The sequence below is a fragment of the Hippocampus comes genome, unplaced genomic scaffold (assembly GCF_001891065.2).
Source record: "Hippocampus comes isolate QL1 unplaced genomic scaffold, H_comes_QL1_v1.1 scaffold43, whole genome shotgun sequence".
Taxonomy (NCBI): domain Eukaryota; kingdom Metazoa; phylum Chordata; class Actinopteri; order Syngnathiformes; family Syngnathidae; genus Hippocampus; species Hippocampus comes.
In genome coordinates this window covers 832,795-859,516 of record NW_017805276.1, presented here as the reverse complement: position 1 = coordinate 859,516, position 26,722 = coordinate 832,795, and the positions used below count along the sequence as shown (strand labels likewise).

General features: G+C 42.5%; 1 protein-coding gene across 1 annotated transcript; it reads right to left on the bottom strand.

Moving 5' to 3' along the window:
• Window positions 1-1,992: 1,992 nt before the first annotated feature.
• Window positions 1,993-26,227, bottom strand: LOC109515989 (RAC-alpha serine/threonine-protein kinase-like). The gene is made up of 4 exons (XM_019870134.1): window positions 25,997-26,227; window positions 19,284-19,428; window positions 4,663-4,791; window positions 1,993-2,207 (listed from the first exon to the last, which is right to left on the bottom strand). Exons 2-4 carry the CDS (start codon window positions 19,327-19,329, stop codon window positions 1,993-1,995), a joined length of 390 nt encoding a protein of 129 aa, XP_019725693.1. The 5' UTR covers window positions 19,330-19,428; window positions 25,997-26,227.
• Window positions 26,228-26,722: the final 495 nt, after the last annotated feature.

The window sequence follows — 26,722 nt, the reverse complement described above, 5'->3', positions numbered from 1 at the left end:
AGAAATCATTTTGTTCTTCACTTGTGTGCGTGCGTTATGGCTTTTATTCAGTGCAAGGTTATATTTTGTATAGTCTTTGTTTAGTTAAAGCTATGTTCAAACGTGCAAATGTGGTGCGTAAATAAACTTAACTTGCACTCACTACAAATATGGCAATAATTTAATGAATAAGCTTCAAGTGTTTGTGTTTTGAAATAAGGCCCATTTGGTTGCTGTTGTAGGGCATACATCTGAATGTGCTTGGGGTGCTGCTCCATGGCTATAGCTAAGGTTTTTGATACATTCAGTGTAAAATATAGACATATATACAGTATAACTCATCATTTATTTACGAGCTCTGGGACACAGTTTGTGCACTTTTCTGCAGCGTCAATTTGAAATAATGTGCCGTTTTTCTTTTTTTTTCTTTTGAAATAACGATGGCTCTCATGTGTGGTGTTGGCGAACTGCCGCTGAAGTATTCAGGAACAAAAGTTTGAATCTCGGAAGATTGGACGTAGTAGATGACTGCGGTCATTATCTTGAGCCTTAGAGATTTTGAAAAATGTGGGCTTTTAAAACTCAAATATTCATAGCCAACAAATCAGTATGAACACATAAGCTCAATCTATTTGAAGTCAGGGTGATCGCACACATCAATCCCTATTCTGTACCGCTTATCTTGACTGGGAAATAAATATATGTAGAAAACAGACTGCCTTACCAATGGTGAGGTCGTGAACAGGCTGAAACCTCTTGTCTGTGAACTGTAGTAATAGACATGACTTTCCGACGCCTGGAAAGATGCATGCAATGAGAGAATCACAATTAGTAAAGACGATGCATTGAAAATTGTTCCATCTAATTGCCAAAAGGGGGAAGGTTTGACTTGGGTCAAATTTTGAGAGTCATCATCAAAAGTTGGAGAAAATGAACAGAAACCGACATTGCACGAATACAAGCCAATTCTTGAGCAGAATCGAAAAAAAAAATTGTCATCCTTCAGTCATTCAATAATGTACAATTTCACTGCTAGTATGAACCCGCGACTCTTTTGAGGACAAGCGGATGAGAAAACAGATATCAACATCGCTTGCGAGCCACTTTTAAGTCCACTCGATGACGATAATTTCACTGAGAGCACGCTCGACTGATGGCTCGTCAACGAATCCATTGACTGCGGGGAAACGGACTGTTGCTAACTGATCACATCTTGAGATAAAATGGAGCGCACTACTTGTCTCCCACATACAGTGGTGATGTTCAATCAGGCTTCGTTTGTTTCAAGTCTAAAGAAGATCACAGCATCGGGCTACATCCGAGTTTTAACTACTGTCCACAACTCCCGGTAGGAGGATTTACGGAATTACGGTCCTAAAATCACAACGGGCACAGGCTGCCTCCCTTGTGAGACAGCCATCAACCAATTCTAGGCTTGACACATTAAAAAGACGTGAGGTGCCGGCCATTCGCAAAGCAGCAGAAAAGAAGAGGTACTGTATATTCAAGATGATAGTCCCAAAAAACACTCAACCAATAAAGTTACAAAAACTAAAATAATATAGTTGAGATTGGTAGTTTAAGAAATATTGTTCTTATTTTACAGAGGACACTGCAGCGTGCTATTGCAGCACAGGTGGACATGGACCACAGAGCGCTTGAAGGCTGCTTCAAAATAATCTGAGTCTCTCAAACAAAAGTCACCCCACTTGTTCATCATTCTCCTCTGCAAGTTTAAATAAACTAATGCGTTAACATAATATTCATATTCTTATGAGAAATCTTAACTTAAAAAAAGTAAAATATTATAGTTTCGATAGAGAGTGTATTTTTTTTTTTTTTTTTAAACTAAGTACACTGCAGCGTGCTATTCCAGCACAAGTGGACATGGACCACAGAGCGCTTGAAGGCTGCTTCAAAATAATCTGAGTGTCTCAAACAAAAGTGACCCCACTTGTTCATCATTCTCTGCAAGTTTAAATAAACTAATGCTTTAACATAATATTCATATTCTTATTTCGATGCTTCCAAGTAAGCAACAGGGACGTGTACCCTGCATGTACACAATTTGTCTTTTGCTTCTCTGTGAGCCGAAAATGCCATGTTTCTCACTTGCCTCTCCTCGGGGGTGTCAACATGGAAGGTGCGCTCGATGACAGTGGTCCACTGCAGGCATCGGATGATAAATGTATTGGGCTTAGGTCGTTCTGTCTTCATCAGCTGGCATTCTGGCCATAAAATGAGGCAGCAGTTGGAAAGGGGAGACGAAGAGAAGGGGAGCAAAGGGAAGAGAAAGATCCACAGTTATAGCCATTTATCTTTATCTCCACCAAAAAAAAAAAACCCCACACTGTTATCTAATTTGGAAAGTAACAGTACTCAGGTAGAGAAAAACACTACTACCATACTTAAACAATAAAGTGAGAGTTGAACAATTCCTTACGGAAAGCTGGCCGACCTCAGATTTGTTGGCGTTTCAAAAGAGCATTTTTTTTTAAAATTAATATTGTTGACTGACTGTTGATGTGAAACCAAATAACAACGAAATTAATGAGAGGGAGGGGGGTGCGAGAGTGGTGTTTGTTGTTGTTCTTTTGTTGTTTTTCTTATACTTTCTTTTGGCGTTGGCAAATACTTTAGGTGCCGTACTACCACCTTCTGGCCACCGGCCGCAATACACAAAAAGTGTTTGCCAACCGCCAAAAGGAAGCCAACATAATTATTGAATGGGGATTTTGCGTGCCAGTTTGAGCTCTGATTTTACAGTAATTTAGACAAGTTGTGCCTGCCTATTAATCGCAGCACCAGCCAAAGTATGAAACAAAAAGTGTGATTTATATTCCAAAAAATATGGTAATAATGTTCTTTGCCGTGTCTTTGGTAAAATGTATTCATGTTTTAATAATCCAATAATAGGTGCATTCAGGGAGCAGAGATTTCCTTCTGATCCTCTTTTGCGTTAACATCTGCTGCCAAATGAAAAATGTCAGCATGTGTTGGAATACGACACAAAATACCCTCAATCTGATGGATGGAGGACAGCAGAGTGGACCACCACTGAGACCCAACATGGCTCTGTGAGGGTTGGAACACAATCCAGCTGCCGCGCCCTCGTCGGCAGCGACGCGCCACGTGTCCTCTGCGCCGTGGTCTCAGAAAAGCAAAGCGACCGCTGATGGCGGCAGCGCCTCAGAGCAGATTTATAGAAGTCAGGCGGCTAATAGCCACAATAACTCAAAAGCGTCTGAGAGGAAACATTTCAACGAACAGTGGGCTGTCTAATTGCAGAGTTCAGTCATTGGAAGACTGAATTGAACACAGCAACTTTTTGAAGATGGATTTTCCTGGGAAGCTTTCGGCGTTTCTACATGTGTGCACAATACCGGAGAAGATGCATAGAGGAAATTTATTAATGCCAGCAGCCAAGAAAACAAGTTTGAAGCAAAATTAAGATACAAGACAGAGTGAAACTCATTTGCTAATATTTCGAAACCATTTCAGTTTAACAGTGCTTACCAAACGTATTACACCACCACCCAATTTAATGTTTGTGCCACAGCTACCCCTAATTAGCAGACATTGGTAAGAACCCAAATAAATGTAGTAACTTTCTGCAATAGCTAATACGAGGGATGGCTGAGTACCCATCCTAGGTATCGGATCAGGCCAATATTTCAAAATATCAGGTGCTCATGAAGGCGGAGAATACCGGCCACCAAACTTAAATCGCTGACAACGCCAAGTATTACTGTTCATCACATTTTTCAATGGGGATGGGAGGGGCAAGGACTGGCCTTAATCCACTGATTAAAAAAAAAAAAAAAAAACTGAACTTCCTGGGTCTTGAAAAAGTTAAAATGCCCTAAAATGCCACTGAATGAGTTAAGACACAAAAACAAAAATAATCTGATATTGACTGAGTCCTCCCCGCCAGTGGTTGGAGCAACATTGCGGCGGTTTGACAAATTGGTGAATCGCCATGAAGAAGGAAAGAAACATCTTCGTCAACAATTATTTACCATTGCGCTAACTGAACTTTTATGGATAAAGAATACTAACATATCGGTAGTCTGGATTGGTGAGTACTCAAGACTCACTGGTACTCGCACTTGTAGAAGTCTGAAAAAAGTGGTTTCAAACATCCGAAGTTAATACACCAGCATGAAGGTCTTTTACAAACATATTTTTAATTCTATCACGTACTTTCAAAATAAGTTATTTTTTATTTATGTCTTTATTTATTTTTATTCAGATTCAAATGGTAGGTTTTGATTTGCATTCTTGAACAGAAGATCAATTTGGGGTGAGGGAATTCAGTTTGAAATTTCTTCAAAAATGATAAACATTGAGAGCTGACTGAAATTGTGAAATTCCCTGTTAAAGCAATTAATGATGCTGGATTGCCTCCTTTTTTTGTTCCGACAGGTGGTCTAATAAAAAAATGTAAACACTGTAAAGACAAATACACAAGTCATTTTTTTATACCGCAATCCTATAGTCCATTTAGATATTTAAAGTCAGTTCCGAATAAAATCACTCTTTCAAGCAAGAGAGACATCTGCTGTAATTGAAAATTTTGTGAACATACTGAACTGTTACAACAGCGCAAGTATGGAGAAAACAAGCTGCCAGGAATTTGGGAAGGGGTTGGATGCAGTGGTTTCTTTGAAAGTAAATACTCACGTGCGACGGAGAAGTTATTTAAGGGAGTTTCCAACTGGTCGACATCTTGAGGTCGCTCTTTATAGCCAATGAATGTACCATCACTCTTCAGAAGAAAATACCTTGGCCTCCAGGTCTTGATGTATTCTCCTGGGATGACAGAAAATGTCAAAATTAGAGAATATGACAAAATACTTTAGAAAAAACTGGGCAAGCACAACGATGTGCGGTATTTCGTTTCTGAGTGTGCAAATGTTTTTGCAGTAATTTGAAGCATGAAGGAATTGTGTTCTCGCTTTTTTTTCTTTGAATTCTCCTTGGTGCAACCCTTTCCTGCGATGTGGTCATTACTATGCTGTTCTGGTGTTCCAAATGACCATCTTGTCACCACCTTTCTTTTACTGTAGGTCAGCTGCAGCACAAATGGTTTTGAGTCCAAGTCAGGACCCTTAGCTCTGTCCGTGTGTCTCCTTCACAGAAAAGTCACGTCGCTGGCCCTTCGAATATTTGAAATGTCTAACTGCTTGGCCGACACTACGCACAATGGACAAAGAGAAGTTTTGTTGAGTTCGCAGAGGGGGCGCTGTTCATAAAAATTATATTCTGTAAAGCTCAAACTTATAAGTCAAAACTCACCCCCCACCCCAGCTTTATTCAACCCCCGCGGCTTAGACAATGCTGTATATTGACAGCGTTGGCCCAAAACCAGCAGCTTCATATTTGTTTGCACTGTTCCGCTCGCATAATCACTGTTTCTATGTTCTGTATCGGCATTCCCCAATGCACTCATTTGTTATCATCGAGTCAATGTTTTTGTTCTTGGGCCAAAGTAATTAAATTACTACTTTGGCACCATCTTGCGGCATCATGGTGCCAGGGAACTAAGTCGAGGTGAACTGAGGAGCTTCATATGGACAAAAGTATTGCTTAAGCACCATATCGGTACCAACAAACTGTGATGAACTGAGTTGAGGATTTGAACTTTGGTTGTGTCAATTACAGAGTGTCAGATTTTCACGATTCATAGCAGGGCGAGGTTCCTATTTGTAAGACTTTCTGTTGATTATTGATTTGCAAAATTATATATCACCACATGAACAAAACTAAAATAAATTAAATATCTGAATAGCTGAGGAACACTGGATAGCAGTTTGCTGCACTCTATAGACGGCATTCGAAAAACAGTGTGTTGTTGGGACAACAAAGTTCAATTACATCGCTTGTCCATTTCTGCCAGTGAAAAGCATCGATAGCGAGTGGAGTTGTGCCATACTGAGTAGGTACTAGGCAGTGGAAAAGTGAAAAACATGGTTGCATCTGACTATAGTAGATTCTTTGTTTGACTCAGTCCACTGTTTCAGTGGTTTTGTAAACAGCAGCAATGCATTTGCCAAAAGGCCGGTTCGAGTTGACGACAACATCCGTAACTTCAAGTCATGCGTGTCCATCTCCAACAAAACTCAATTTATTCTGGTGATGCTTCAGGAAATGCTGCACCAGATGTTGTGCAGATGGGGGCGGGGGGAGGGTGAACTAGCCTACGTACCATAGCAAGGCAACGGTACATACACGGTGCAATGGGGACTTGAATATTTATAAAGGAAAAGAGTAATTCATTTTTAATTATGGAGACACATATTAGCCCCATGCAGAGTCGTAGCAAGCTGTCCTTAATTGCCCCATTTCCTCTCACACAGAAGTGGTGTGTGTGATGCAAGAGAGAGAGAGAGAGAGAGAGAGAGAGAGAGACACACACGCATCGGGTATCTATCAATATAAGCTTCTGTTGCTCTTTCAGGGACACGTAAAAACTGATAAGGGATCTGTTTCACACCATCAGTTGTGATACCACCCTATTTTGTATTCATCCTTCAAAATAATTTAAAAGGGGAAAAAAAACATTACCACTGCCTGACTAAATGTCACATTTTCAGACTTGCACTTTTTTGACATAAAATAATGGACTTCCGCTTCCTGCAGCACATTTCCTTGGACCACATAATGACAAGAGCAAGAAACTCTAGTGGGATAAAGTCCAAATAGATTTCCGGGATGAGACAGACGCTTAAGACACTTAAGTAAAGTACGGACATTCTGGCAGAGTTGACCGGATAAGAATGAAGCACTCTCTAAATGGGCTGTCAAAACTTATTGAGAAGGTGTTGGCCTGAAGACAAAACATCTGCCCCATAGTCCAATACACTTCTGTCTTCAATCCGCAGCAGATGTCTCACATTTCTCATCAGTACAAAATAGATCGTTTTTCATCCGGTTTTCTGCAGAGTTTGCACTGTTGCAGCAAATGTATCCCATTTAAATCAGATCCTCCATCATCTGTCAAAATTGAGTTCATTTTTCAGCATTTTTTTTTCTGAAGATAAGAATTCATTGAGCAAAAGGTTTTCACAGCTAAGGATTAACTGATCACGAGGTTATCAAACTGACTTCATCACGGTGGTGACAGAAAAACAGCTGACATCTAAAATGAGTAAGAATACATACAGTCACTGAAGTATCAGATGTCCACCACACACATCAGTTGCCTTCCTTTGGTCAGGTCCCATCATCTGGGCTCCAGCTGGTCTCTCACTCTGTGGTCAGTTTTGGCTGACCTATATCCCCAAGTTATAATGCATGCCAGTCCACACTCAGGACAGTATGTGCACAATGCTGACATGTCGTAATGTGACACCAGCATTACAAACAAAGGTAACATAGCAGATATAAACAACATCTTCAGCAAGCTCTCATTCGCATTCTTCAATTCAAAATAAATGGATATTTTCATGTACAAATAAGTACAGTCGAGCAGGGCGATTGTGGAAGGAATAAAAGTCGCGATTGTGCCTTGCATAGGTTCTCAGTCCTGACTCATTTGTGGCAATTTCACAGACTTTATGCTTGAATTGAATATGTCCATGAGCTCCAAGGCATCTTTTCGACATTGACTGTTTTCTGCTCCCTGCTTTTCTGTTTTGTTCAATTTTGATGATGTGTCGGTCAGCTAAGTGCGATCTGAGCGTCCTAACTGCAGTCGCACCAGATACATATCTGTTTGCTATACGCATATCAAAGAGGCCTGTGACAGACTTGGAATTTTTTTTTTTAATCGTAATGTTGACATTGACATGGAAAAAAAATCAGATATGCCTCACATTGGGCAATAAATAAATACATTGGGTTTCGCGGGTGGCAGAATTCAACAGGGTTGATGTACCGTTCCATACTCTATGTATTAGACAGCTACTCATGGATCATATCTGTTCGGAGAGCTGGCCTCAAGTCACATGGACACCCGCCATTCAAAGAAATGAAGACTACCTGCGCCTCAGTTATGTAACTGTGATATAAATGGCAATACGGACAATTTGTCTGGTCGCTATGGGGAGGCCACACACAGTACATGCACACGAAGGAATGTAGCACTTGGGGTTGAAACCTTTTCTGAGCGTGTAGATGCCTTCATACAGTTCAGATGATGTTCACCTCAATGTTCGACTGGATGGATTTCAGGAAGAGTAGAAGCATTCCAATTTTTACTTGTACTCTTTGTTAGGTACGTAATAGTCATCAGTTGGCTAGAATGATACAAGATAGTGTTAAAAGACTGTAATAAGTTTTTTTTGGAGAGCTCTCAGTGGAAAAAATGTGGCAATTTATTGTTTTTTCTGAAAAACCAAAACACTGTGGAACATTTGTGGTCATAATATAATCAACATCAGTATTCTCTTTGCCCCAAGAGCGGATTTTGTTAAAACTAATATTCATAATAATAATAGATTTAATTTTCATTACTCTGAATTGCAAAATATTTCAGCAAACTTTGGTTTTGAGGCAGAACAAGTGATATTAAAGCAAAGATTTGAAGTGTAAACTAGCCACTAGACATGTATATTGTAAACATACTGCGTATATTTGGTCGATTTATCAGATTTAAAAATTTGTTTTAATTTCCATTCTCTTATTAAAAAAAGAGAACGGTATTTCAAATTGAAGGTGCAGAAAATAAAAAAAAAAGTATCATAATTCAGTGACTGGTTTGATGTGTAATGTCAGAAAAACTGGCAAAAAATTTGATACCTGTTTTCCAGAATCAATTCTAATGTTTTATTCTCATTAATCACCAAGACAATCAGTCTGCTTTCATGGACGACTACAGAAATTGGAGAATATTTACACTTGAGAAGCTGGAATTCTCAAGAATACGGATGATTTTAAATTCAACAATTAATCGATGGTGTTAACATACAGCACGGCTTCCTTCGCGACCACAAAGGTGATCACATGACAAGAGTGGAAGTAGTCGCATCCGGTTGTCTGAGTTTGTGTCTCTGCAATTCTGCAAAGCAAACACCCCCCAAAACCACCCCCCTTAATGCCTCCCCCACAAACAGTCTGCCAAAACAACAAAGATGACCCTTGAGAGCTTCCTATTTACGCTACTTCCCCTTCCACTTGTACTCGGCTTTCCACACACAGTGCATCTCTTGTGCGAGGGGATGACAAAATGTGAGACCGATGGTTAAGCTTTTTAATTGTTACGAACACGCGCACTACAGTACTTATTTGCAGGGCTGCGGTTTTGCGACTGTGGGCCCTGTGAAAACACACACATGTCCACATTCACCATTTCACAGGATTAATGATGTTTTTAAAAGGTAAAGCTACATGTCAGTGCTCTGCAAAGGACACTACGCACATCCTCACTAGAGTGCAGAACAAAGTACGGACCGTTGACAATAGACGATAGATCCCATAAATAACATGAGAGCCTTCTGCTTTTAGTTCATCAACATATCCTTCCAGTAAGCCACCTCTTATTTGATGTTGTGTACTCCAATACGGGAAACGAGCCAATAGACATTGCGACTACGACCTCTATGTGACAAGTCTTAGTGTGAAACTGCTGTGACACATTTACATTTTGAAAAAGAGAAAGCCCAAGCATTGCCAGTAAAGCATTGCTCAATAAAACTGGCCGTATGCCAGAAGAAGACAGATCTGATGCCAGAAGAAAAATGACTGAAGTAGTGGGGGCGAGAAAGCCTCATCGTGGGCAAAGAACTGAGCAGAGTAGTGAGACAGATCACTACATATGTTCCCCACATATGTACAACTGCAAGCGGAGTGTGTATTCGCTGTGTGTACTCTGTGTGTGTTTCGGGGAAAAGCTGTCAGGGACTGATAGAGTGTCTTTACATGACAAGCAGCTGCTGAGGTCGCGGATGCGCACTGGGCAAAGTGGAAAATAATGAAGAGAGAACCACTGCCAAACAAACAGAATTTATCTTTATTTGCCAACTGCTGTACGGCAGCTACAACCTGCCACTGACACACCCTCCATACCCCAAACCTGATCATCCCTAGGTAGAGAGGAAAAGAACAGGTTTGGCCACGGCTGCACATCAGGGCAAGTTGTCATATTTGTTGATATAATATACCCACGTATGTGAAAAATCCAACGGCCAATGCCTCGATGGTCTGCGATTTGAACACAGTTGAAACGAGGACAGAGGTAAAAACTTATCGCAAACATTATTCACGTCATCGAGGTTCATGCGAGGAAACCATTGTACACTAGGATTCTGGACTTAAAACGTTATTGGTAGGGGACAAGCAGATGATAGGAATGCACTTCTTTTACATGCAAAATTCATTTTGGATACGGAGGGCTTGACAGTCAGCAACTGTAAAGTCTGATTGGATGAAGGGGGATTAATAAAGTAAAAATGTGAAGGGGGGGAGAGAACAGAGAGTTTCTGAGGAGACTCCAGTTCAGTCTGTCTCTACATGACCTCGACAGGAATGTTGAGGACTCAATTGGTGTTGAAAACTTTTACATATGCACAAGATTGTCAAAACAATCCCAAGACTGTTTGGTGCATAACAGGCCAATAGTTTTAGTAAAGAAAGAAAGAAATGAATTAATACAATGCCCATGCTCGCCATCATCTGCCTGTACCCCCCAGGAGTTGACAGCCTTTTGAATACCCTTCAGTGATGTTGTAGACTTTGGTGAGCTACATTTACTTCAACTGAATGCAATCGGCAAGTCCATTTCCACGCAAATTTTACAGACGGGAACGGTAAAACTCTCTTTCAAAACATGCATTTTTCGACCATTTGAGACATAAAATGATTTTAAGGTCCCAAAATGCCAGTTGTCATGTAAAAGAGCGGTAAAAATGATGTTTTTGTCCATTTTCAATTCAGTGCGGTCTCATTAAGTCACCCCATCACCCACAAAAAGGCATGCAACTGAATTAAGAACGACATTGCAAATCTGTTCCATGACTTTTGAGGTGATTCAAGTGATTTTTTTAGCACCTGTAAAAAAAATATTGAAATCCTCTCATATGTGGTGAGATACAAACTACGACCGGGTGAATGCGCACTAACACAGTGAGGGGTACCACAGAGTGTCAGACAAAATCCGGCTCTCAGTGCCCACACCCAGAGGTCGGACTTCCTGAGGGGGGCTGCTGTTGGTCTTTGTCCGCGCCTGGCCATTCATGGCTCGGGGATGAGAGGAAGGGAGCGAGTGCTAACTACATGAACAGAGTATGTGTGTGTTTGTGTGAGTGGTGAGAATCGGATGAGGTGATGGGAGGAGGGAGGGAGGTGGAGGATTAGAGAATTTAAACTCCATAGCATTGGAGGAGGGGGTTGCTGCCTTTTGTTGTCCCCCTAATACTCCCCCCCCCCCGCCTCCCACAGCCACCCTGCCATCCCCTCAGCCCTTTTCTGCCGTGTTCTGCCTGTCGGCTGCAGCTGCAGCCTGCCACCAAGTGCCCTGCATCTCAATGAGCCACAGGCGGCCTGCTTCCACAGGAGACGAGGTCTTCCTGATGTAAGGGGTCACTATTGAGCCTTCAAAACCAGCAACTCGAGAATGCACTGGGCCCATCCCCCCCCCCCCCCCGCCTCCCACAGCCACCCTGCCATCCCCTCAGCCCTTTTCTGCCGTGTTCTGCCTGTCGGCTGCAGCTGCAGCCTGCCACCAAGTGCCCTGCATCTCAATGAGCCACAGGCGGCCTGCTTCCACAGGAGACGAGGTCTTCCTGATGTAAGGGGTCACTATTGAGCCTTCAAAACCAGCAACTCGAGAATGCACTGGGCCCAGAGTTATGGGTTGGGCCTCTCGCATTGCAAGGACACCTATTACTCACCCATTACCTCACTGTATCCATCTATCTCACCATTAAGTCCACATTCCATCCTTACCAGGCCACACTCTTCTCCCCTCTCTTTCTGATTTCTCACGTCCTGTGTTCTGAAACCACTTTGTTGGTTCTTCCTGGTCGTATGCAGCTGTATGCGGTACTTCAATGCCAGAGCTTTGGCAGTGGTATCAACAGGTTGCAGGGAAGGGCCACCCCTGCCTCTATGTAGCCTTCTCTATCGCCTCCTTTTACACATCTTTTGCTCCATCACTGTGGTTGCCGCTGCTACCCCAACAGGATAAAAAAGGAAGGAAGCAGGGTGGGGGGGTGAGAGGGAAGCTGCGCCTCTTTCTCACGCTCATAAGAAAGCCCTCGCTTCTTCTCTGTGGTGAGTGACACCTGCTGATTACCATAGAGACTGTGGGTAGTTCCCCCCCTGCGACACGAGGGTTGAGAGTTGCCCCCCTTTCTATGGGTAAACAAGCAGTCTATGGATATAGTTTAACCAACCTGGTAACCGCATGCCAAACAAGAAAAGCTTTAGTTTTAAGCTAATTAGTGCAGTGAACTCTTAATGACCAGGGCGTAACAGAAACATATTTACATGATCATCAAATGCCATTTCCAAAATATTTACCATTTCGTGAATGGGTTCATGAGTATATTTTAGAAACAGAATAAACCTACGTGGAGGATACACACAGTACAGAGTCAACTATTTTTCTGCAAATAGCTGAATATCACCGTTATTCATTATACATTGTAAAATCTGGTGGCAGTGATGTGATTGATGTTGGAGACAGAGGTAACGCGCTGTCTGGTCCACTGTCACTTCCGCAATAGGACTGAGTTGTCAGCAGGGTCATTATCCTAGCAACAGAGTTGTGGGATTCTGGAAGTGGGGACAGACTTGCGGGATTTCAGCAGGAGGGGGCAGACAGAGGCAAAATGACTAACTTGAAATAGTAGAAGAGGGAGACCTTTGTTGGAATGCGCAATAACTATCGGACAGGTGACTGATATTGGGGGAAAAAAATGTAATATTCATCGGCCCGATATTAACAAAACTGGACTGACAAGAGCTGCCTCAAATAAACCAACATTGGTCTTGTAACTGTAAAGCCTCTGCTGCATGACATAGCTGAATATGGCATGGCCAGCAGGCGGCTTTCGTTTTCCCGGAGTGGTTTATTTGAACAGTTTTTGTTGTCTTTTCTAAACGACTGCAAGCCCCCATAGCATTTAAAAATGTCTGGCATACCTTGGGAACTTGGCCAGCGTCTCTCTGTTGTTTGTTTGGCAACTGACTCCCACCATCACTGGCAACGGGCAGGACAGCAATTCTGCCCTTCACCTCACAGACTAATATATAATAAATCCGTGCTTCCCCTGCGTCTCCCAAACACATAACAAACTGGTTTCCAAAGGCTGCACTGCAGCGTGGTGAAGCTCGTCTGTGTATTGGTCTTGTGTGACAATGAGAGACAGCGAGGTTCTTGGATGCTATGATGTAACGAGATGTTTTTTTGTTTGTTTTTTTTTAACTGTCTACCTGTGTGACCTCTTTTCTTTGCAAATATCCCATGTTATAACGTGGAGGCCCACAGCTATTAATACAAAGCGACCAATGTACGTAAAAATGCGTTTTTATGACTAAATGTAGCTGTCGCGGCTTTTAATCTGATGTGCTTTGTTGTCCGGAAATTACAGAGTGTGTATATGTATATATGAGGCAAAGCGGACTCTGCAAAGCAAATTCAGCACAGTTGGCTTGCCGTGAGAAGAGGTAAGCAGTGGAGCTACCACCTTCCTCAGCCTCCTGGTCCTCCTATGATGCACAACAACCAGCAGACAGCTGCAGCACAGCCATTTACTTCTCTCCACCACATTTAGCAGGAAGACTGCTTCCTATTACAGAAAGCAGGAGGTCCATGCCGACGGCCAGAAGATTTTGGCTTCCCGGTGTGACACCCTCTGCTGCCGGACCCTGCCGACAGAGCAGGGCTCCAGACTGCACCAGAAGGGTCCCATTTAGCTTCAAAATTTCGAGGGACTGCAAGTACATTTTTCATCCACTCGTGATTGTACGACTTTTACAGTTGCACTTTTCACAATTAGTATGATTAAATATTTTGTGTCGCGTGAAATGGTAGTGAAAACTCTCATGCCATCTCCTGGACCACCTACATGGTCTCGCTTGGAAGACCAGACCGCTCACGAGTGTGTGTCCATGAGTCGCAGGACCGACAAACGTGGCAATCAGCTAATGAAGTCCAAATCAGAGCCAAGAGCAGTGAAACTGTAGCATCTCACGCACTTTCATGCACTCTTGTGAGGCGGATTGGGTCAGTGAACAATGTTCTGGGAACATCACAGAGTCACTGTTTAACTTCTGTCTCAGTCTTTTGCCTGCCCCTCTATCTTTCTCTCACAATACCTAATGCTATGTTCCCTCCTTTCCCAACCCGCTGCCCCCTTCCCGCTTGAGTTGGAGCCAGCTGAGCCGGCTACCCACTTCCAACAGTTGTTGTGGCCTTCGTTAGTCTAACGAGGGGGCCGGCTCTTTATACTTGTCAACGAGCAAATGAGTCAAACACACAAGGGCCAGGGAAAAGGAGAGCACAGACAAGCGCTGTTCGGTTGAGCTTCACTGAGCTCTTGGCCAGAGCACTTCCCTGGAAACTAGGGAACCCACAATCTGCCTCTTTGATGTTGGACGATGCTCCGCATTTGACAGGAACTTTAGAAAAACACACTTGCTAAAGGAAATGACACAGTGCTCCATTCCTGTGCCCGCTAGAAGCAGGAGCACATTTAAAGGGTGCCCCTGGAAATAAGACCTCGAAAAGAACAAGTATTGCACTGTCCATATCCACCCAGTAAATACGAATGATTCTCTGACTCTTGATAACGGCATTCCCCAAGTGTCTTCCCAAGCTAGCAAGATGAGGTGGTTCGGGCATCTGATCAGGATGCCCTCCAGGGCGCCTCCCTGTTGAGTTGTTCCATTCATGTCCAAGAAGCAGGAGGCAGGACACGCTGGAGTGACTTATGTCTATCAGTTGGGAATGCTTCAGGACGGGGAGCGGGAAGCCTGGGCTTCCATCCTTAAGATGATGCCTCCACGACCTGACCTCAGATAAGCGGAAGAAAATGAATGCATGGATCGATGAATGAAGAATGATGAAAAAACTCAAGGCCCGTCGCACACCCCGCGACGAGTGTGAACCCACTTTGGACTGAAATATAGCAAAAAAATGACAGTTGGAAGAGGGAATGAACAAAGAGAATAATTTGGATCAAATTCACCATCTGAATGTACCCGACACGGTACGCAATGCTTGCAACATTTTAGCCACGAGCTTTTGCTATTTCACCCAAATGAAATTTGAAATATGGTCACCGCTAAGTATTGTCCTAAAACACAGACGGAACTCACGGAGAGTGTGGAACCGTAGCCTCCTCCCATTCAGCCCCGCGCCGACTGCGGTGACCCGCGGACAACGCCAGCCACTGCTTGGCACCGGCACAACCAAAGCATGCTCACAAGTGTGAGGCTTCCCCATGACTACAATGCACCCCCTCCTCACTCCAGACTTTCTACATGATTTTGAAATGAATCTTACAAACATCTGTGATGTCAGCAGTCACTGACGTTGATAAGAGAACTTGAGTCCAAGTCCAAGGTGGTGTGATGAAGTTAAACTTGTCCAACTGTGCATGTGACAAGTGGAGTAGTCATGCTGCAGCAGAAAACCAGCTTTTCAAGCCATTCAGAGGAAGATCTTTGACAAAATAGTTTGAAGTCAAACCAAGTCCACGGAACGAACAAAATGTCCACGAAGGGTTATCACTTGTCAACAAATTAATGTGGAGTGTGCAGAATGAGCATTGCAGACATTTGAATGCGGTAAAAACAAGCTGTTACGACACCCTCAGGGAGCCGCGAGGCAATTGGGTGGCCACCACCACAGTCAACCCTGTTCAAGGTGCAACGTGGGAGGCGAGATGCTGAGGTGATGGGCAGCGAGACATGGCTACTAGAGGTTCACCTTCTGTGCGGTGGCTCTAGGGCAAAGACCGCATGACAGTGACGTGACACAGAAAGCCTTGCTGTCAAAAAGTCAGGCGGACGCCCTCCAATCAAAACGCAAAAGGTTCTTGGTGACACTTCATAGGGCACAGCTGCTCGACTGTGACAGTGTGCCAACTCACTGTTCCTGAAATGTTGTTTGTTTAATGTCACAAGTAGACCGTTGTCACAGTTTGAACCTGAGCCTGCCAGGGTGTATGAGCACATTTTCAGCAACTCGGCATGACTGTTTATTTATTAGTCACTATTTCACAGCTGTTTTAGTTATATTTTTACCAATGCTTTTTATCGTATCCTATCATCTATGCCCCTGAGACTATGAATGGGTGGCACAATTCGCCAAGTATGAGGGAGGGCAGGGAAAACAAATGACAAAACTCAATTCTGAGGTTTTACAATCAAACATTTCTCTTCCACTCAAAGGATGTTCCTGTTCTCTTTTTAAACACAGTTTGACGCAAGAGCAACATCAAGGACTTTCTCAATTTCGGCAACAAGACCAACACAGTTAAACCATTCAAAAATTGTCCGTTATGTGACTCCAGGCAGCGGCGGAGATAAAGTGAAGTGCTGAGATACAAGTGACATTGTGAACATCACAACAGCATACCCACGTTTGACGCATATTTTGTCACAGCTTGTTAATAATGCTGCCGGCCCCACTCTGAAACCAGGCCTGGGTGCGCCAGCTGACCGGCCCTGCTATGCACAGCCCAAAGAGACAACGTGGGTCCGCCTTCTCATGAACTACCAAAGATTCAGCCACAAGTGGATATGTTCACACACTGGGGTATATTGGAGTCTTATTCAAGTTCTTAAGCACTTGTTCTTGTTCAGGTGAGTGAAGATGGGAGCGGTAAACAGGTGAATCGGTGCAGTATTAGCAGTGACCTCTGAAGGAGCCGAGCCTACAATCATTAACTGTGGGTCGTGACCGAAAGAAGGTGATCACGGATAGAAGCTGCCAAAATGAATATCCTCCGCAGGTTGCCCGGCATCTCCCTTAGAGATAGGGCGAGATCTGGGACGGGGGTCAGAACAGATCAACATCAAGAGGAGCCAGATGGTGTCACTGTCTTTGTATCTTCCTTGGGCCAGTTGAAACAAAGTCATGATTTTTGCTGCTCTGTACTTGTGACGTGCAATGACAATAAGATTTCTTTTTTATTTGATTGCCATGAAGCGGCTTGGGCATCTGGCTCTAAACAGAACTCAAATGGAAGACTATTGCCTGTCCAAAACGAAGGCACATCTAGCTTCTCGGCTGGCACGGGAACGCCTCAAGGTTGCGCTGGAAGTGCTGGATGAAATGCCTCGGTAGAGGGAGCAACCTGATCCCAGATAAGGGCAAGATGAACAGCCCTTAAAATAACATTTAAATAAATTAATTACGATTCAGGAGATGGTTTGACACTTAACATGTAGAAAATGTTGATTGTTGTCTTCCAAAGTAAAAACCGATGTTTACGATTGTCTGATTTTGATTATCTGTGTGCTTTCCAGAGGCTGAAGTTTCAAGGATCTGGACAATGAAAAAAGGTCCCTCGATGGCTAATCAATTAAGTCATCTATTAATTTGATAAGTGAGTAGTTGTTGATTAATTATTGCACCTCTAAATTCTACAAATAGGCTCATCTTATGGAAAGGAAATTTTAAACTGAATCGGGGTGGGGAAAAGGGTTGCAATTAGTCCACCCCCCCAAATCATTCAGCTTTACTTGTGAATGTGGTCAATTTGTATGAGTGTGACAGCTCTCCACGCTCAGTAAGACACATGGAGACGACTGCAAAGACTCACAGTAGCGTGTAAAACAGTTTTCTATTCTTGAAAAACGAGCTTTTTTTCCCTCTTGGTACATCTCTGCATTTTAGTGTAGATGGTAAAGCATTATCTCTTTATTCTTTACATGGCAAAATATATTTGAAGACATTTAAAATGTAATGTTCGATTCTGTAGTTCAAAAGCATATCGTCAGCATCCAACACAATAGCAGCTCTGGTATGGAGTTCCAGAAAAAGTTCTTGTGACTTTCTCTCAGCACCTTAACCCCTGAGCCAGAATCACGGTTTTACCCCCATTCCAGGAAAAGCCTGATTCCTTGGCCCGGGGCCTTAAGAGTCATCACTGGTCTCAGACAGCTTGCTTATCACATTTACTGTAGCCTCTGGTGGTGGTGGACTCTGAGGGACAGCTGTGGTTGGAGGGCTGAGATAGTGTGCACACATAAAGCACTCAAAGTCAGCAGGTATGCGAGGAATGCCTCTTCATCCAAACAACAGGGCTAACACCCGCCACACCACACAGCTATGTCAGAGCACTGCAATGAAGCCCACGGGAGACTGCGTGGCAATTTACATTAGAAGATTTCAGTGATAATATTATACACTTTGAATTGTTTTAACATTTCTGTATACTGTATGTGACAATTAGTTACCTGAGTTAAGGTGAAAATTCATATTTCCGAAATATTTAATGTCGGTCAAAGATCATGATACAGATCCCTGCAAAATCTGAAAAGCGTTGCATCGAGGAAAACCAAGAAAGACATTTGGGTTATTTAGCACTTTATAAGTGATGCGTATGTTATTCTCCCTCTCCCAGTTGGGTTAGAAATGCAGCCGAAGACGAGAAATAAGCTATGTTTGACTGTCTTGTCTGACACCTTTGTTTAGAAAGAGGTAGTTTCGGAGAATCGGATTCCTCTATTTGGTTTGTTGTGTGCGGTTATGACTGCTAATTTGTTTTTATATCGAAAGATTTGCATGCTTGGGACAAGTTTTAGTGCATGTGGTGATGATGACTGTGCAATACGCTGCAACTGAATTGCAGCCGTGCAAGTGCTAGCAATTGAATGTTATCATCACAGGATATTTCATCGGCATAGCATCTGTCATCTTAACCCCAACTTATTTTACAAAGTAGAACACCTGAACAGCTTAAGAATATTCAGAGAAACATATGCCGCTTAAGTAGCCCAAAACATTTGACAGCATATCATGTGAGAATCAAATGATTCTTACATGTACTTTGATGTTTTGTTTCTGTATTTTTTTGATTTCGAAAAAAGGCCCGTGGCTACAAACAGTGTACGAAAAGAACATAAGAGTTTCTGGAAATATTCAAACCCACATTCGACTACTGTGTCATTACTAAGAGAGGTTAACCATTTTTTACAACTGAGAATATTCAGAAATGGGATTTGTAAAAACACAACAGTGCAACTCAACCCGCCACACATTATGTAATTGTCTTCAAAATAAAGACAGCTTGTGTTATAGGCTCTTCTGTACTTCAGATCATGAACATTTAACATCTACATGTGTTATCCTGTATATTACATTAAAATCGAACATAAAACATACGTTTCAAAGAACAGATTTGTACCTCTTTTATGCAGCCATCCCTCCTTGACGATCACCACGTTGGTCATGTTGGTGGACAGGGTAGAGGATCCAGGATTTCCAGAGGAAGAGTCACTTCGTTTTTCCAAGTTCTCTTCACTTGCCCCAGCACACGAGGCCCTGGTTATCTATTAGTTGGAAAAAGGTAAAAAATTAGCCCTATATTGAGGTGGAAGATTTTTTTCCACCTGTCTGAATATTAACCTTCAGGTCAACTCAGAAGAGAGGCAATGAGACCCAGGAGCTGGTGCTTAGGGAGTCAGGCAGAAAAAGACATGCCTTCCGTGTCGCTAATCCTAATCACGCATTACAAAAAGCACAATCATTCTTGCCGGAATGACATTTTTAGATTGCGTTATGATAATTATTTAGAGGGTTTTGTTGACTGAAAAATAATGAATAGATGTCCTTTATTATTGAATGTTGCCTACAACCGTCTTAAGTATGTAAACAACTTTTACCTGCCATATCTGTATGTTCTTGTTGTAGTTGTTACTCATGCCTGACCAACGGCGCAGGCAGGCACACAGAAATGTTGCTGGAACTCATCCAGACAAACTGCCTGCCTGATGTGCGCATAAGTAACTGATGCAGAAGACGCACTTACTCTGTTAAGTGCAGTGCAAACTTCCGTAGGCAATTAGGTAATAGTCGAGGTCTAACCTGTTGACACTCAAGAATGACTTCATAATTTAGTGACAGAAATCTAGGCTACATTCACTGGGCCAGAACATTGGGTAGACATGGACAACTGAATGATATTCAATACAAGAGCACTAAATCAAAAATCGCTGCAGAGAGATAGCAATGCTAGATTGTGATTTACACTGAGGAACATTATTTCACTGTATGACTCAATTTAGAAAATATGACATTACAGTCATACCTCGGTTTTCGACCCTAATCCGTTCCAGAAGGCTGTTCGAAAACCGAAACCACACTCTTTTTTTAAAGAAAAATCTTTATTGAACACGTCTGCTCACAATGGAACGCTACACGAGGAAGCGTCACTTCCTCGTGTAAGGAAGGCGAGAGGAGTCAAGTGGCGCATTCAAGTGCACTCACTTTGGTCGAGAACCGATTTTCGGTCGTAATCCGAGGCATAAAAAAAAAATCGAAATTTTTGGTCAAAAACCGATTTGGTCAAGAACAGAGACGTTCGAAAACCGAGGTTTGACTGTGTATGTTCTTGGAATTGAAACAGGATGAACATATTTTGGTGATCTAAATAAAATGATCTTTGCAAATATAGATAGATAAATAGATGGATAGATCGATAGACAGACAGACACACAAACAGAAGACGTATGACTCTTAAGGATCAGATGGCTCCACACACACACACACACACACACACACACACACACACACACACACACACACACACACACACACACACACACACAGTGATACCACAGTAAGTATATAAATTTCAAACAAGTTTCTCCTATGGGAGACCTAATAAAAAGTCAAATCAAATCTAACAGAAGCAATGAATCGAGCACTTTCTATAGTCCGGTAATTACAAACATCCAAATCCTATCAGGCTATCATGACAAACCATTTGACCTTTCCCTTCATTTACCTCTCGTAAATACAGCTTTGAACGCAGGACAGGAGAAAGAGAAGGGATCAATTTCACTACTTGTTCACACAAATGTCACACACTGCACCAGGCGATCTCTGCCCTTCCACTGAAATCAATTTGTCTGCTGCCGCTCCATCAGAGTAAATCCATCGGAAGAGCTCTGTGTGAGTGGCCTCAGCCATCCTACTGCCAGAGACAATAACAGGAAGTGGATGTGACTATTGACAGACTCTGGGTCATATCAGTCCAGCACTGGGCTCAAATAAATGCCTCACTGAGTGAGGTGATAAACACACTTTTTATTGTTGTTGTGCTCGCTCATCTCAATGAGCAAAAAGAGTTTGGGGGGTATTTTTGCTCTGTGTTTTTGGTTATTGCAGTGAGGTTGTGGTGGTGGTGTGGGGGGGGGGGATCTTGCAGTAGCAATGTGACAAAACAACACTATCTTGGTGAATATTTCTTTAAAAAAAAAACATGAAATGAGCACATAAACCGCTTTAAAATCCTCCGTAGCAGATACAATCAGGGAAAAATAATTGGTTACTAAAGTACAATCACCTATTCAACATAATACATCTTTATATAACGCTTTCACAACAGTTGCAAATGCAACAAACGGCTTTGCAGAGCATTTAACATCATATAGAAATAACACAACAGAACACCTAGCATAAAACGTTGACAATAACATCATCAATATTTAAAAAAATGAACAATTCCACCAGTAATGTGACCAAAAGATAATATATACCACTCAATTGGGTGGAAAAAAAAATCTCTTCAAGAGGGCAAGTTGATTTAATCAAATTCTAACTCATGTTAAATTGGAGTCCGCACACACATTCCAAGATGTGTTTGGGAGATTTCATTTGTTGAATTCAATACCATTCAATAAAAATGTTTCATTCGATAAATGTTTCCGCTACCCATACTGACTTTCTCGTGAATAATAATCAATTTGCTCTATTTAAGTCGAGTTTTAGCGCATGTGACGCAGTTAGAAATGACAAGGTCAAATGACAGTTTGGAGTTGACGATTTAGAGAACACCTTGCAATTCCGGCTCGTAGGAACTTATTTATGGATATTTTAGCTGAAACCTGTCCGCGAGTCACAGAGGGGGCTCGCCAAGCAGTGGGCTAAATGTTAAGTCTTCCATCGTAGCTTTGGAAAATTGTGCTAAGATGGCGAAAAGTGTGGCCTTTCTAAGCTTTCAGGCCGTACCACATTGGAATAATCAAATAAGAATATACTGTGTGTAATTTATGTATGAAATAATGGCCAACAACTCACTTTGGGGTCCCCACCCACCACTTGAGAATCACTAATGTAAAGTATTACTTTTTAGGTTTTTATTTTGAAGTTGGCCCTTGCGTTGCTATGCATAGTAGCTTATGAACAAACGTGGAGGCAGCTGACTTCACTTAGCTGGCTCCCCGCAAATGGCTAGTCAGCCATTTCCCCCTCCACACAAAAAGATCAATTTCTGGAAGCCTTCATTCCATTTTCAAAATTCTTGGTGTGTTTTACTCTGGTTGATGTAGCTATTTCAACCAGACTTTGCATTTTTGACCGATTGTCATTTTTCAGAAATATTGTCATGTTGCTCCTTGGAGCTTATTTTGAGTGAGGGTGGTAAATAAATAAACATAACGGTACCTAAACTATTGGTACCCTTCAGCATCTCAGTGCGTACACTGTGCGCACAAGCACGCACAAATGATATATAAATTGGGATGTTTCCGACGAACATACCGTGGTGTGTACGCCGCAGCCGAAAAAGCGACACATGCGCAAGAGCGGCTCCGGAGCCACAACAGAGTGCTGCTGTTTTAATGGGAGCGACCTGTTGCTAGTGCGGCCTGTGTGGAAAAAGCTGGGCTCCTGCCAGCGCTGCAGCCAGCAGCCACTGAATGAACCCAGTACCCTGAACAGCGGGTCACATGGTCCTAAGGCCTCTGCGCCGCCACCGCCTGCCTGCCTTACTGTCGCTGTGGCTTTTAATCATTCATCTTTCTGGCTCCAGCTCTGGGGGCCAACTCATTCAATGCAAATCGGTGTCTTGAAGCGAAGATCCCACAGAGACAGAAAAACACGCACGCACGCACACACACACACTGCATTTGTGACTTGAACTAGCGATGATAGTCACAAGTGTTTATGGCAGGACGAAGAAATTCAGGCCAACCCCACCGCACTACTTCCTCCATCACAGATCAATGGTCGTAAGCTTGTTTATGCTCTATATTCTGCTCCTGCTGGGGAGGGCAAGAGTCAGCAGCTGGTTTACAGTTACAAAACGTATAGGCTTTTACTCGAGTATTTACATTTGAAGCGAGACCATCCATCACGCGTACTTGTTAATGGGAAATGGATCCTACAGTGAGAGTCAGAATGATCGGTCAAATCGAGAGTGTCAAGTTCCTCTTTGAAGTTCCCTGAAAATACTTTACAAATGATAGCTATTATTCATAAGTTTAAAGTCTAAAGCCAAATGCCCGTGAAATCGTCAAGGGTGGTATCATAGTGACAGAAGTCATCCACACGTCCGAGTCCTGGCTGCTCAGTACAATATGGCTCGGCAGAACGGAATGTACACTGAAAGGAGAAGAATGTTGAAACATTATGTGAAGAAACTCCCCACCAACAACAATGCTTTCAGCCTTTCGGTGTCACCAAATCATAGCCTTTGAGATACTCAAAACTGCACTTTATCTTTGCCACCAATTATTTGAGGAGAATAAAGATACACACAAAGAAAAAGAAGACAGTGACTTGTGACAGTGTTACTTAATAGGTGACGCCAAGCATTCCTAAATGTATCTCTGTGGGGCAACAGCAAAGGTTAGTGATTTGCAGTAAACTTCCAGAGTTAGGCTTTTCTATTTATGGGTTAAATTCATCATTTGTTGGTTTAATACTTTAAACACCTGTAACTGGCCATGGTTCATTTTGTGCAATGGTATAATACGGACTGATGTTTTGATTTTGAACTTAAAAAAAAAAAGGTTATCCAGTTACGAAGGGTTCAGTGAATGCACGTATGAAACTTGCGGGGTTTAGTTCCCACGTGGTTAAGAACCACTGTTTTACACATTATTTAGGTTTATAACGGTTAACTTCAGTTCCGCTTCACCTCAATCATCAAATCTAAAGGTGAGATGCTCATTTATCATTTCAAAGTTTTACTATTAATGTTAAATATTACTTAACCTGCTTGTATGGGTGATAAAAGAATTATGACTCCACAGGTTTCACCTTGGGGCAGATTCAAAGGAGTTTCCATGACAACTTATAGAACTGTTGGTAAATACGAACAAACCCGAGGTGGACCGGCAATGGGGAGCAGATTGGAACGTTGCTTCAACTTGGCTGTTGAATACACATCCACAACTATTATGGACTTGGACTCGCATCCATTATGCGTCTGGAGTGTTCTGAAGAGCTTCACATAACTATTTAAAGATTCAATTTGATTTTTTTATTCCTGACCTGGTAAATGTGAGCAACATTAATTGAATAACTGTTATCAGTGTCTCAGGCTCCAATGTTATCAGAGGGCCTTCACAAACTGAAGAAGGGTACGTTCATGTGACGCCAACAGTAGGCAATCATTGTGAGAAGCGTATCCTGCTCTGTGATAAGGTCTGAACTCATGTGGCACAATGGGACACAATACATCTGACTGTGCACAGGGACAAAATTTCTAACACCATTCCACAAATTCTACATGCGCCTGATGGCACATTTGCGTCAGAGCACTTGGATTGGATGGGAGGCGGCTGATATCTTCTAAATAGAACAGGCAGCTCCAAACAGTCACTGGCTGCATCATTACGTCGACGTGTTGTGTCTTCCGGTGGTCATATGGCAAGGCCCCATGTGCACACACAGTGGACAGACGTAGTCTCATGACCAGCGAAAACATGCTGACATAAAGGCGTAAAAGGGTATAACATGCCTGGGGACATTGTACTCTGAGAAGGCAAATGGGAAACCAAGTGTTAGTCATTGAAACTTTAGACTGTTAATGTTATTACATTCTATGCGTTACTGCTACAATATGTATTTGGACCAAAAGTTAGCTCTCATAACACAAGTGGAAACATACTGGGCATGTGTAACAGTCCAGTATTTCCTTGGCCAGTCACTTTCCAAATAGTTTTTTCAGGTTACCCTTAAACTGTCGTACATATACAGTATCTGTATTCCAAAATACCGAGTACTTAAAAAGTATTTGCTACATTGATGTGTTGCAAAAAGCTTAAGTAATTCAATCAAAGCTGACAACAATACAGTCAAATAGGTATAGGTAAGCACGGAAAAGCAGCCAGTCCTGAACTTTTTAAACCTTTGAACGCAACAACAACGTTCAAGCATTTTCAATAACACTCAACGCCCGTGGGGAGTCTACACACAGTGTCAACACTTCCTACGTGCTGATTAGAAGTTTAGATAATAAGGAAATAACACGACGGCGTCTCTGTTTCAGGAGATCCCTAAAAACAACTGACGTAGCAGCACATTGTTATTGTAGTTGAAACGTAAAATGAGTGCGATCTTTAAGAGTGGGTGTTGGAGCTCAGCAACAACACGCTAAGAAAGCTAATGATATGTGTGACTCGTACAGTATAAAGCGTAAACAGCGTTCAAAACAATGAATGGGCCGCACTCTTGTTGATCTCATTAGTTTTCCTCGTGGGTCATAAAAGTACTACAAAAAACAGCATTTTAACGTACAATAGGGGCACAGCTTGAAGTTTCAAAAGGGCCCGAGGCTGCGTCTCAAAAAAGTGGTCATTGTCAGAAAGCAAACATCTGAGGAGACGTTCAATGTTGCTTGTGGAAAATACAGTACTGTTCACCGTTACGGCCCGGTTCGCTTTCGAAACTCGCGTCTAGCCGTGACTTTAAAGTAACTTTTACAGTCAACGGGAGTCGGGAAAAGTAGTACATTTCAGTCTTGCATTAAGCGACAGAAAGGATTTGGGGCCTAGCAGGGCAGCTCGGGTGAGAATAACCGCATCCCATGTAAGTACAATGGGGACATACCCTGACTAGCTTTCGAGCTCTTATAGTGAACCACGCGAAAGAAACGCGGCCATTTACCTGAACAGGATTTCAACAATGTGTCCGTCTCATTCTAGTGAGCTGATTCGGTGGTATTTTAAGTTGATAAATCCTTGAATAATCTGGACAAAAGTGATCTCATTTACTCCGTTTCTCTTGCCTTTCTTCCACTACACCTCCCAAATTCGCCGTCTGCAATGCCTCTGTGGCAGTCTGGTCTGCCGGGTCCTAGAGCCGACGGCTTTCAAGCACACAGTGCCATCGGTCCTGGAGGAGAGGAGGCCGTTCGAGGGGGGCTTCTGGTGAGCGTGTGTGTGGCCTCGATGAACTTTGACGTCCTCTGTGTGGGACTGCACTTTACACAATAATTAGCTTCAGCACAAAGAACGAACGTTGCCCTCTGCCCCTCGGAATCAAAAGCAACACACCATGTTTTGAGAGAAGAAGCATTATTTTTGTTTTATTTACTGTATATACTTTTTATCTTGAAGCTTTCTTTCTTTCTTTCTTTCTTTTTTTTAACCAGAGGTGGTAAAAGACCTCCCACTCTGTACTTGAGTATACGTACAGATCAAAGTAAAAGTAAAGTACTGACTCGACTCCTTCAGTGAAAGTAAACATTAAACAAAATTTTCTGACAATTATATGCAGTACCGATTTTAATAATTTTGTGCAATACAATATAGCAATCTACGGGGCCCCTAAGGGGACATGAAAGAAAAAAATTGCGTTCCCTCGCAAAGATTGCTAGATAAAGCAATTTTT